This window comes from Delphinapterus leucas, chromosome X, assembly GCF_059928025.1.
Source record: "Delphinapterus leucas isolate spDelLeu-1000000601 "Yukka" chromosome X, BTC_Dleu_Yukka2, whole genome shotgun sequence".
Classification (NCBI taxonomy): domain Eukaryota; kingdom Metazoa; phylum Chordata; class Mammalia; order Artiodactyla; family Monodontidae; genus Delphinapterus; species Delphinapterus leucas.
The window spans coordinates 71,309,245-71,321,964 of NC_143150.1; the positions used below are offsets into that span (position 1 = coordinate 71,309,245).

Below are 12,720 nucleotides of genomic sequence, written 5' to 3' on the forward strand. Positions count from 1 at the left end.
GCCTCCGTCTTCCCTCTCACCATTTCCATTCCCTTCCTCCCTCCCCCAGAGAGAGACTCCCAGAACTTCTCACCTTCTCCACTCTCTTCGTCCCTGTGGTCTCCTACCTCCTCTTCCCGTGCATCCCATACGTCTCCAATGATGTCACTAATCTCTGTTTTAGCCCCCTATGCTCACCAGGATCCAATACTGGTTTTGACTTACTCTCTTGGCCTGGGGTGGGAGCCAGTGTCAGAGGTTCCTCTTGGCTTTCCCCACCGGGATAGCTCTTACCCCACAGAGCAGTGACCCAATGTGGAAGTCATTGCTCCAACTGCCAAGTGTATCACTTATCATTATCAGCTTGGGGACTGGAGAAATGACCGCTATTTTGGTCCAGGGACCCCTTCAGCTCGCTGTGAACCGGTCTCCATTCCCAGCTCCTTTTAATGTCAGGGCCTCAGAAGCCCCATTCTAATGAGGCCCGACCACGACACTTTGGGCCTCCTGGATCAATGTCAGCTCAGATGCTGTGTCCAGTAGTAGTAGAAGTGTCTGGGTCTTTTTCTAGCCTCAGGGTACAGTCACCTGAGAAATGGCAGTCATTCTCTTTAGGGACGGTCATAACCCACTGCCTTGTTTCTGGATCCTTCCTCCTCAGGACTCATCCACCTCTTCAGTGGGGCCAGTCTCTGAATTGGCTCAGGACCAGGAACTGAGCAGGAGACGGTGACTTTGTCGCGGAATGATGGCCCTCCTTCTCTTGCATTCTTGCTTTTTGCTGGCTGTAGTTGCCCCAAGGGAGCCATGCTGTCTGAGCCATCTTCTCAGCTTTCTGCCGGTCAAGCAGGCACTCTTGACTGCCCCTCTGACCTTGCTGGTCGTTACTGGAAATGTGGTCTGCTGGCATCTCTTGGTTAAGAGCTGCCCTCTGCCCTCTATTATGTCAGAATTCGTTGGCTCCCATGGGTGGTAATGAGCCCAGGTCGGGACCACTTTCCTTCCATCATTGGCATTGGCCTCCAGAGGGGAGCAACCACCAATCTTCTAGTGATGCTGGGGCCCCTCTCACCAGAACACTCCTGATGGCTTTGGTGTCCTCTCAGCCGTACAGTGGGACATGTGTCCTACAGTGGGATGTGTCCTCTCAGCCCTAGAGTGGGACATAACCATGAGGCCATGTGACTGGCCTCACCTTTTCTGTCCGTTCTAGCATGTCTGCATCACTCAACATTTTTGTTCCTTCCTCTGCCATCTGCCAATCCAAGGCAGGCATTTCCACTTCTCTCCTTATGGGCCATCACTTTCTCAAAGTTTCAAAGGGCCAGTCTGGCAGTTTCCTCCATCTCCTGGAGTCCTTGCCCGTGTGTTAAATCCCATGGCATGAGAAAGCGCCTCCGCTCAGTAAAACTTGCTTATCCACTCTTATATTCCTGTCCACTTGATCCAGCACCCTCAAAATCCAGTCCCTGGGATACTGCCCTGCTCCTGCCAGTACAGGCTTGTTATTTCTTGGTGTATAATTTTTTTCCCCTTATCAGGCCCGGCATATCCCAGTGAGTTTATGGAGAAGAGATGAGGGTTTCCCTGGGAGAGGCGTCTGTCACTTTGTGGGGGAGCAGACTCTGTAGCATCTACCAGCACAGGGCATGTGTTAGCTCTTGCTGGGGAAGGAAGGGCCACCCTGCAAGCTTTGAGGCCTCAGGACGTTTGGATCTGATAAGCCAACGTTTGGAGACATCCATGCCAATATACCCGGCCTACATTTCAGAGTCTGAAGTTTTTCCTAAAAGGGCCCTGACCTTCCCATAACTGGCCTGTGTTTGTCAAGGATGTATACATCTCTGGAGTTCTGCACTTATTGTTATCACATAATCTGTGAACTACTCAGCTGTCTCTGCAGGAGGCGAGGGCATTTTGTAAGCCACCAAGAAAACCCCATCAATCTTACACTTGGCCCTTAACTGTTTGGTAATGTCCCTTAGTTTCTCATTATGTCTTTGCAGGGCGCCAGTATAACAGTGATGAACAGCCGCCTCTGCCCTCCCTATAGACATAGTGCCCTCCCTACCATTCAAAGGCCTGAATCATCTCACAGGCCACAAGTAAGACCCTCCACTGGGATATTTTTCAAGGTACGTATGGATAAAACCTTAAGGAATCAGGAGGTAACCTTGTGCTAGAGATTATCCATGCCCCACATAACACTCAAAATGGTACGCTCTTTGTCATTTGGGCAGTGAGTGAGCTGGTCCATAAACCCCATCTTACAGCTAACTTCTCAGACCACTCCTGGTACCACTTTTGTTAGTTTGGGCTCTCCAAAAATACGGACACCAAGGCATGATTGGACATGAACGAACATGATGGGAGAATGGCATGTGAAGGATAAAGGAGAAGGAGCAGGAATGAGTCTTCTTCTTCAGGGTGCGATGCGGGTCTGACGTCTGTAAGAGAGACGTGGGGGAAAGGAGGGTCAGATAAGAAGAATCTCTGATGCAGTTTCGTTCTAACAGTAAACTTTCGTTCAGTTTAGTTTGGTTTGTTCAGGCTCATGTGGAGTCCCCAACCTACAGCTGCCATTTAGAGGAGTCCCTGTCCTGAAGCAGTATGCCCCTGCCATGCTCAGTCACTGGCTGGGAGCTACCCAGAGGATGTGGGATCTTGGCACAAACCATGGTGGTGCCAGAGAAGTGGCAGCTGGCACTTGCCAATCTACTATGTTCCCTGCAGTGGATCGGAGGGGCATGTTTCTATGGCCACCACGAGGAAGCAGAAGTCAAAGATGACTAACATTTCCGTTTTGAGTGACTTTGTGGTGGGGAGCATAAGGACACAGGAAGTAAAAGAAAGATTGGGAGGGAAATGATGGGATTTTGGATACATTAAGGTTGTGTTTCTTATAGGACATGCAGGTGGAATGCACTTAGAAATTTGGTTCTGGAACACCAGTGAGGGGTCAAAGCTAGAGAGAGATACAGATTTGGGAGTCATTCATTCCCTCAGTAAACTTTTATAGCAGTGTTTTCTCAAACGTCACCATAACCTTAGAAGTTCCTTGCATGGAAGCTCCAATCCCTTTCCCTTCACCCTCCTCAGAAGTAACCTCTATCCTTTGTCTTCATCATTCCCTTCCTTTTCTTTAGTTATTTTCTACATAGGTTCATATTCCTGACAACGTTGGTTTTGCTGCATCCTTTGGTCTTTATGTAAATGGAATCATTTGTGTTGTTTCTGACTTCTCCCGTGTGATACTGTGTAACTGAGATTCATCCCTGTTGTCGCATGTGGCAGGCAATTGTTCATTTTCATTGCTGTACACTGTTCCACCAAATGAATATACAGTAGACTCTCATTATCATGATAGTTATTTGCAGTCTATAAAGTTGCCATGAACACTGAATTAGGCAATCCTGAAACATTGCTCCTAAGGGAAATATAATTTCAAGTTCCTACCATCCGCCGGTCACAACATTTCATCGACTGATCGCTGCGTAATCACGTTTCATGTGTGTTTCTGTCTAAAGGCACTCTATTTAATACAAATATTATTGATTCATTAACATTGACCTCACAGCCAACAGCATTATAAATCATGCCTGAGCAAGGTTTATGTAACACACATATTTTCTTGAGTGTACGTCATAGTCATTTTGCACTCAAGAACACTAGACAATACTTCAGCACTAAGCTTGGAGGCCATCTTTAATTATGAAATCACCAACAAAGAAGCACAAAAATGCAAACTATGTGGCACCAAATAAATCATGTAAAGGACACTTGCTTGCAGTCTGAGACTGAAGCCAGAAGGCAGAGCGTCACCTTGTTTGACCTCAGTTCGGAACATATTACAGCAACTCAAATTTTGCACAGCTCTCTCGAATGAGGAGGAAAGCACTCTGGTACTGATTTGTGGTTAAAAATGAATTTTAGCAAATAGGGGAATTTGCAAGTATGGAATCTACAAATAACAAGAATCAACTGTATCTCAACCTATGTATCCATTCTACTGTCAATGGGTAATTTGGGTTGTTTCCATTTGGGCAGTTACTATTCATAGTGCTACTATAAACATTCTGGCGCATGTTTCCTGGTGCCCACGTACAAGAGCCTTCCAGGGCAGAGCTTTCCAACTTTTGGACCTGGGACTTTGAGGCCTTCATCTCCAGAGACAGCCAGACAGCAGCCCCTGGACCGCTTGGTTCTGGCCCTGAACAACTTTGTCATCTGACTCCTGTATGCCATACAATCATCATTTTCTGTGTGAGCCATAGAATAAAATGGCTGGGAAGCTGTGTTCCAGTGCTCATACTTAGGACTGAACTTGTCATCTCATAGGGAAAGAAGATTTCTAACATTACTAGATCATGCCAGAGTTTTTACAATGCGGTCATGCTAATTTCTACTCCTATCAACAGTGTTTAACTGTTCCACGTCCTCATCAACATTTGATATTAACAAAGTACAAAATTGTTGTCAATCTTGTGATAGTGAAATGGTGTCTCATTGTAGATTTAATTTGCAATTTCTTGATTAGTAATAATATTAGTAATCATATTGAGCAGCTTTTCATATGCTTGGCCTTGGGGATTTTCTTGTCTATGAGGTGTTCATTTAGTGTCTTTTGCCCATTTTCCCCTTGGGTTGTTTGCATATTTATTTGTGGAAGTTCTTTATGTATTCTATACTTTAATTCTTTGATGATTTCATCTTACGTAAATATCTTCTAGGTTTTAGCTTGCCTTCACTCTTTTTATCATACCTTTTAATGAACAAAAGCACTTCTTTTTAATTTTTCACAGCACTTTATTATGAAAAGTTCCATACAAGAAGATCACGGGACTTCCCTGGTGGCACAGTGGTTAAGAATCTGCCTGCCAAAGTAGGGGACACGGGTTCGATCCCTGGTCCCAGAAGATCCCATATGCCACGGAGCAACTAAGCCTGTGCGGCACAGCTACTGGAGCCTGTTCTCTAGAGCCTGCATGCCTAGAGCCCATGCTCCACAACAAGAGAAGCCACTGCAATGAGAAGCCCGCGCACCACAACGAAGAGTAGCCCCTGCTAACCGCAACTAGAGAAAGCCCGCGCGCAGCCACAGAGGCCCAGCGCAGCCAAACAAACAAATAAATAAATAAAATTTTAAAAGAAAGAAGAAGATCACAAGATGATCCGGGGAAGTTGAGCGGGTACTTGCTGATCATGGACCACCTTCGCTCTCACCTGATGACCTTGCTTCCCATTTCACTGAGAGTATACAGGCAATCAGAAAGAAACTTCCCTCATTCATAAATATTTTTCTCTATTTTGGATCATTCCTATCAGCATACAAGTATGTTGTCGTTTCTCCCAATTAAAGAAAACCTTCATTTGATTCCAATTTCCCTTCAAGCTACACCATTTTTCTCTGCTCACCTTCACATAAAAACTCCTTAAGAGTCGGTGTATACTTGCTGTCTCAAATTCCTCTCTTCGCATTCACTCTTTCTCTCCTTTCCACTTAACAATTCTCTATTGAGGGCTTACAAGGTACTGTTCTAACACATGGTGCTGTTCTAACACATGGTGCTACATCACTGAGAAAAACAGATGACGTTCCTTCCCTCAAGAGCTTACATTTCTGTCATAGGCCTATTGGCAATATTTTCTCAGTCTTCAACTATGTCCATTCGTTTGTTTTTGGAAATCACTTTCCTGGACCCAGGTTCAATCTTTATTGGTTGCCTAGAGTGTTGCTCCTAGAACACTCCTTTACCAACCCCCTAAGTGGGATCTTCTGCTTCCTAGAACTAATGTCTTCATTGTTCTTGGTTTACCACAGTGTTTTGATGGGACTCATTCTCCAGGTACCATGGGTGATAATTTCTTTTAAGGCTTTGCATGAACAAATATTACCTTTAATATTACCTTTAATTTCATGCTTATTTGATAGCTGATATATAATTTCAGGCTGAAAAGTTTTGACTTTCAATGTCACTTTTGAGAATGCTGGTACTATTTTGCATGCCATTATGATTCCCAAGCCTTTATGTATGACACATTTAATTTTTTTAGTTACATATATTTTGATTTATTACATCGTAAAATTAACTATTTTGTTTTCAGTACCATGAGTTTTAACACATGGACAGGTTTGTGTAACTATCACCACAATCAGGATACAAAACAGTTCCATCAGCCCCCAAATCTCCCTCATTCTGCTGCTTTGTAGTCAAACCATCTCCCCCATCCCAAACCTCGGATAACTGGTGATCTGTTTCCCATCCCTATAGTTTTACCTTTTCCAAATATTATACAAACACAATCACACTGTATGTAACATTTTGAGACTGGCTTCTTTCATTTAGCATAATGCATTTGCGATTCATCCAAGTTGTTGCATGTATCAAGAGTTCCTTCCTTTGTATTGTTAAAAAATGTTTCATTTATGGATGTATGGTTTTATTCGTTCATCTATTCAATAACATCTTGACTGCTTTCAGTTTGGGGTGACTATGAATAAAGTTTCTATTAACATTCTATTAACATTCATGTTAACATTCTATTCACATCCATAGTGTGCACTGGGAAGCGAGTTCCTGTGATGGCTGTCTCCAGCCTGTAGTTAGCTTCACTCTCTCCAGAGTGTCTGCAGGGACACATGACCTGGAATGACTGTCTCTACTGGTCAGAGGCAGGTCCAAGGTCTAAGCTAGCTCTGTTTCCTCGAAGTGCACACACACTCATTGGTAATGGCCTCAGCTCAGTGGGGAGCAGTGCCGGAGCAAGAGGGGCTAGAACATAAGCCTGGTACAGGCTGGGTGGGGCACTGGGTACATTCTAGGAATCCAGCCAGAGGCCCGGGCAGCAATCAAGCCCACCTTCTCCAGGGAGGGCTTTGAGGGGAAGGATTAAGTCCCACGAACGTTCTTTTCTGACCCTGAGGTCTGTGACTGTCCCATCCCACCTGTGGTCTGTCCACCTGAGCTCATGCCATGGACTCTGGAAGGGAGCCAGGGTGAGACTATGGGGGAAGGGTGGACCCAAGTGCTCCCCATTGTCCAGGTGCAGTCACTCCTTACTTCCCATCCTCACTGCGCCCATCCTGCCCCTGTCCCTGGTAGCTCATGTTGGGTGGCCTCATATATGGGTCCCCTGATTCTAAGATGAGCTACTCTGAGGAGCTACCCTTCCCAATCTCATTCCATCCACACCCACAGTAGTTGTCAGACATCATAGGATCACAGAGTAGGATCGAGAGCCACCTCCAGCGAATCCAACATTTCGAGCATCCCAACAACCTGTGGTGGGGTTTGGTGACTTCTGCATCATCCCCCTCCTATGTTTTGGGAATTTAATGACAACCCTTGAACAAAACAGATCCGAACCTTGCTTTTGCTCATTCAATGCCTTACAGAACCTGGACCAGCCTCTACTCCCTTTACTCCCTGAATCACATCTTTCTCCCTCAAGGGCGATTACCCCTGATTACATTTGTTCACACACAGGGACACACAGTCACCAACCTTGAATGGCCAATCTACCATCATACCCCCTTTTGTGTAGTAAAACACAGGTCTTTCGGGAAGGGTGCCAGGCACAACCACCCTCGCCTCACTCAAACACAAATCTGTCCCTCTGAGTCTCAGGCTGGTACAGCCCTGGGTCCTGGCTGAGGGAAGGAAGTGCTCCCCAACCTCGAGTGAGGGAGAAATCGAACATGGAGTTCAGACGCAATCTCGTGTGTCCTAAAGATACAGTCTGGGAGATTGAGCTGGGGCACGGAAATATCATTTCCAGGAAAATCTGTGTCATGGGGCTGGTGGAAGAGTATTTGACGGGGACCATGCAACAACACAGAGCGACTAACCACACTTGCCATAGAACCTGACGGGCCAATTTCCACTCAAGGGTGTACAGACGACCCGGCTGAAGGAGGGTGGTCAGCTGGCTACGGCAGGCAGGATGTGAATGCTTCCACATTGGAGCTCTGGAAGGGGGTCATGAGTTCCTGCTGATGGGAAGGGTGAATGGCAGAGATGAATGGGAACCGCCAGACCCCAGAGGAGGAGGGGGGTTTGGAGAGAACTAGAAGAGGGCCTTCGGGGGAAAGGGAGGACGTGCCAATGTGGCCAGGCAGAGCACACACAGGACCCAGACCTGGGACACTCCGCTGGCTTGACTGCAGGGATGGTAGCAGAGGCTGGCCCAGAGTCCCCACCACAGCATGTCAGAGATACCGTTCTGGAAAAGGCTCTGACGTGGAGCACCGCCCCGCCCCGACCCCGACCCCGACCCCTCCAGAGAGAAGGCAGAACACAGAATATGAGAGGTACTTTAATTGGAAACTGCTGTGAAACTGGGGCGGGGCGGGGACAAAACAGGGGGAGAGGAAGCCCTAGCTGAGGCAGAACAGGAGGGAATGAGCTTGGCCACAGCTCCAGGGCCCCAAAGGTACCAGCTGCTCCTCTTGCAGGAAGACGCTGGGCTCAACCTGTGAAACAGCAGAGTCAGGGAAGAGCCTCAAGCCAAGGCCAGCCCCCAGCCCTGCTCAACAGCCAGGACTGTGGGAAGGGGTACGGTGTGTGTAACACTCACTTCAAAGGGTCTGCAACTTGTCAGCCAGGTACTGCATGGTGGCTGCAACAGGGACAGGCATTAGCAGGTGCTCCAGACACAGGGATATAGAAGCCCGTCCCCCATCCCCGTGAGGAACCGCTTATTCCTGAAACCTGAAACCCCTCCAGACCCCATGCAAAGAGCTCTGGGCCTCATCACTCCCCACCACCCAAATTGAATGTGGAACCGGTTCCTAAAGGGAAACAAAATGTGCCAGCAGCTCTCATGCTGTGGGCCGTGCCACAACCACTCAGAACTTGTCACACACACAAACAAACAATCCAACAAGAACCTTAGAAGCCACACCAAGCAGCAGTTCAAGGGAAAAAACAATGAGGCATCTCTAAAAGTCCTATCAGAAGGACATTCCCTAGGACTGGTCTGGTTGTCAAAGTGTGCATGCAGTCCAGACAGTACTTTGCTATTTGTACACACGCCCAGTTGTACATGCAGAACCGGCTCCAGGGCCAGGCCTGAGAGGTTCTCCTCCCCACAGGGATGTTGGTCCCTGCCAGGCCGACTGAACCTGCAGCCCACCCCCACCCCAGGTGCCCACCCGGGTTCTGCACTAAGACACCACTCTCCGGCCCTGGTTCCTCATACCAAGTTGCTCCTTAAGTTCGTCTACTTCTCTCTTTAGCTCGAGACACTAGGCCAGCAGACAGAGGAGGAAGAGAAATGATTAGTATACTCTGGCCTCCTCCCTCCTCCATCTTCTCCTCTCCCCCGGGCCCTCCACCCCAAAGCCGGGTGGTTAAACTGGCCTCAGCAGAAAGGAGGTGGGCTCCCTCCGTGGGGTACGTGATGGGGGCAGGGGAGGGGTCGCCCACACATGTCAGCTGAACTTGGACCCAGATCCCACCCTCGAGTTTGGGCCTGCATTTCCAGGATGCAGAGGAAGCATTACCCAAGGACAGCAGGGCGTTCCCAGTGGCAGCTGCTGTGTTTCCGGTCTTGGGGGATGGTCAAGTGGCTCCCGGTCACCTGAGAGGGAAAGGACACACAATCCAGCTTCCCAGGCTCCCAGTGAGGTGGAAAGGGCCAAGCGGGCTCTAAAGTGAGGTGAGGCAGCACCATCCTCTGCTGGCAACCAGCCGCCCCTGCTCTGCCCAGCAGCCGGAACCTTGTCTCTGGGCCGGCCTCCCCTGTGCCCCGGGGGCAGCCATTTCGCCATTGTGGTCCCCAAACAATGTGGCTCTGGATTCGACCCTCCCAGAGCTGCAGCCACAGCCAGCACGTGGGAGAGCAATGTGGCCGAACAGGACTTAACAGAAAAGGCTGTTCCCCTGCAAGTCTACACCCGGGGCAGCTGTTTGGGGCACTGCCACCGATCACCCCGGCCGCACAAACCCCACACAGAGGATGATGTGGCTCAAGGCCAGCCCTGCCAGCACCCCGTCTCCTGTGGGAGAAGCTGCCTGGGTGCAAGGCTGTGCCCCCAGCCGAGACAGAGGCAGAGTTTCTGTCCTCAACCCCTCTTCCCTCCCCTCATATCAAACCCACGACACTCACCTGTGGGGGCAGGCCCCCTGGGCATGACTTCTCCCTGGTTCAGGTCCAAGGGTTCTGAATTTCCGGGATCTTGGGGACCTCTGGTGTTGACCTCGCCACTGCTGGCTTTTCTACGATGCATGCGCAGACAAGATGTCCCTGGCCTGTGAGTTAGCAGCTGAAACAAAAATTTCTCACCGATTTGGACTAAGGAAGTGTGTGTGTGTGTGTGTGTGTGTGTGTGTGTGTGAGAGAGAGAGAGAGGGAGAGAGAGAGAGAGAGAGAGACAGAGACAGAGACAGAGACAGAGACAGAGAGACAGAGAGAGAGAGAGAGAGACAGACAGAGAACTGTGTGATTCGGGCAAGGGTGAGGCAGGGAATTGGGAAGGGAATTGAAAGGCTGATCTCATTAGCACTTTCTCCGTCTGTCAGCCCCAGGCCAGCAGGCAGAGCTGATCTAGGGACAACAGTGGGACACTGAGAAAGCCCAGGCCCCCTGCAAGGAAGGTCTGGGGAACAGCTAGGAAGTAGGATTCGGGAAGCTGGTGAGTCTAAATACTGAGGCTTTCCGGGGAAGCTTTTAAGGGATCCCGCGACCCAATTCAGCTACCAGCCCTCCCTTCCATCCCAGCCCAAGTCTCTCAGAGGAGGCTGGAAAGAGGCCAAGGGTGGAGAACCGGGCCCAGGACACCCGAAGTGCTACCTTAATGTTTGTCCCTAGGAAAAGGAGCCCGATCTGGCATCGTAATGACCCAGTGACTGAGAGGCACCCAATGCTGACCCCTGAGGGGTGGACAGAGGCAGCATGGGTGAAGACGTGTGCCCTGGGTGCTGTGGGGGGTGAAGAGTGGGGAGAGAGGAGGAGCATGGCCTACTCACTTGGCCCTTTGGGGCTGGGTCTCTATTTGGGTCCTTATCTTCTCCCGCCACCGCCTCAGACTCCCTTGCCCACCTGACCACGGATTTCTTCCCAGAGCCGCTGTGCTTGGACTGTTTGGTTCCCGAAAGCACTAAGGTATAACTCTCGGGTTTCCCAGGCTGCGGAATACCAGAGATTGGGGGGAAGGTGGCCGGTTCCACGGGAGTTGCCGAGATTCGCTGCCCCCGGGAACGGAAGGTTCCCCCCAGGGCAAGTTTGGATGCTCCCCCGACGGATTTCTTCTCCTGGGCTCCGTTCTTCCTAGGAGTGACCCGCGGCAGGCCACCTGCAGCAGCAGCAGAAACAGAAGCAGCAGCAGCAGCAGCAGCAGCAGCTCCCGGGTAGCTGGGCTTGCTGCCCCCCTTCTCCCACAGCACGCTCTGCATTTTCTTAGGGGAAGAGATGCCCTGCTCTCCCACGCCCTGCCTTTCCACAACCGAAGAGAGTCCTCGCGGAGCCGAGGACAGGGAAGAGCCTGTCACGTGAAGGAAATTCTCCCTGACTTGGAACTTCGAGTGTCTGGGAGTGTTCCCGGGATCCTCGGGTCTGCTGGGCTTGGCCTGGCCTCCTCCTCTGGGGTAAGTGCTCACCGTCATCAGCTGTGTCTCACTGAATTCATCTGAGGACTCGGAGTCGGACAGCAGCCAGGCCAGGCCTTCTACGGAGCGCCGCTGGCGGTCCGCAGCCACGTTCAACCTACGCTTAGTGCCTCTCTTAGGGTTCCCCAAGGCCCGGCCCGCTTCAGGCCTACCGAGGTGGAGAGGGCCGGCTGGAGCCGTCGGCGCTTCCCCACAGCTCTGGCCGGGCGCTCCTCGACTGCCGGGACCTGCCTCGAGGCGCAGTATCCACACGGTGGACTGTTTGAAGGCAGCGGAGCTTTCCGGGGACGGGTATCTGCGGGCGCCCAGCACGTCCTGGTCGGTCAGCTGCTGCAGGTTGGCCTCCTCGGCCTCCTCAGACTCCTCGATCAGGTCCAGGAGGTCCCTCGCATGGTCATCTGGGGAGCCAGGTCCGCCTTCGCGGCCCCACAGCACCGGCCCTCCCGCTTCCAGCATTTCCCGCTCAGACTGGAAGCCCTCGGGGTCCGGGTATCTGCGGACGCCCAGCACGTCCTGGTCGGTCAGCTGCTGCAGGTTGGCCTCCTCGGCCTCCTCAGACTCCTCGATCAGGTCTAGGAGGTCCCTCGTGTGGTCATCTGGGGAGCCAGGTCTGCCTTCGCGGCCCAACAGCACCGGCCTTCGCGCTTCCAGCATCTCCCGCTTCGACTGGAAGCCCTCGGGGTCCGGGAAGCCGCCTCCGCCCTCGCCGCTCCGCGGCTCCCCAGGCTTGGGGCCTGGGTCGGGTCCCCGCGGGACGGCGGGGCCGGCCACACGGACGCCGGCCCGCTCCCTGCCCTTTGGGCGGACACGCCTTCTCCACACAGACACCTCATCCGGGGCGCTCATGTCGCGACCTGGGCGGGCCCGGAACCAGGGCGACGGTCGATGGCCCAAGTCGCGGTCGCGGTCACGGTGGGCTTGGCGGGCGGCGCTCAGAAGGCAGCGTCAGCCACCTCACGCGCCGCACGAGCTCGCCTCAAAAGAAAGGACGCGTCACTTTCAGCGCGCCTCCCTCGCCCGCGCAGCAGCCTCCTCATTGGTCCGGCCCCCGCCAACCAGCGGGCGCCTTGTTCGCCTGCCCCCTCGAGGCCGGACCAATGGGGTCGAGGGCCTCTGGTTTGCTCGCAAGCCC

At 51.5% G+C, this 12,720-nt stretch overlaps 1 protein-coding gene across 1 annotated transcript; it reads right to left on the reverse strand.

Moving 5' to 3' along the window:
• Positions 1-8,557: 8,557 nt before the first annotated feature.
• Positions 8,558-12,434, reverse strand: LOC149744285 (uncharacterized protein CXorf49 homolog). Its single transcript, XM_089904921.1, has 6 exons — positions 12,256-12,434; positions 10,950-12,081; positions 10,090-10,246; positions 9,485-9,561; positions 9,181-9,226; positions 8,558-8,598 (listed from the first exon to the last, which is right to left on the reverse strand). The coding sequence occupies exons 1-6, from the start codon at positions 12,432-12,434 to the stop codon at positions 8,558-8,560; spliced, it is 1,632 nt and encodes a 543-aa protein (XP_089761047.1).
• Between the last annotated feature and the right edge of the window lie 286 nt (positions 12,435-12,720).

Excerpts from the sequence above, each read along its gene's own strand:
- LOC149744285 (XM_089904921.1), bottom strand. The coding sequence starts at position 12,434 with ATGAGCGCCCCGGATGAGGTGTCTGTGTGGAGAAGGCGTGTCCGCCCA. Across the intron at positions 12,082-12,255 it reads CCGGACCCCGAGGGCTTCCA|ATACCCGGACCCCGAGGGCT; the intron begins GTCGAAGCGGGA and ends GGGCGTCCGCAG. Across the intron at positions 10,247-10,949 it reads ACCCAGCCCCAAAGGGCCAA|CTGCTAACTCACAGGCCAGG; the intron begins GTGAGTAGGCCA and ends TTTTTGTTTCAG.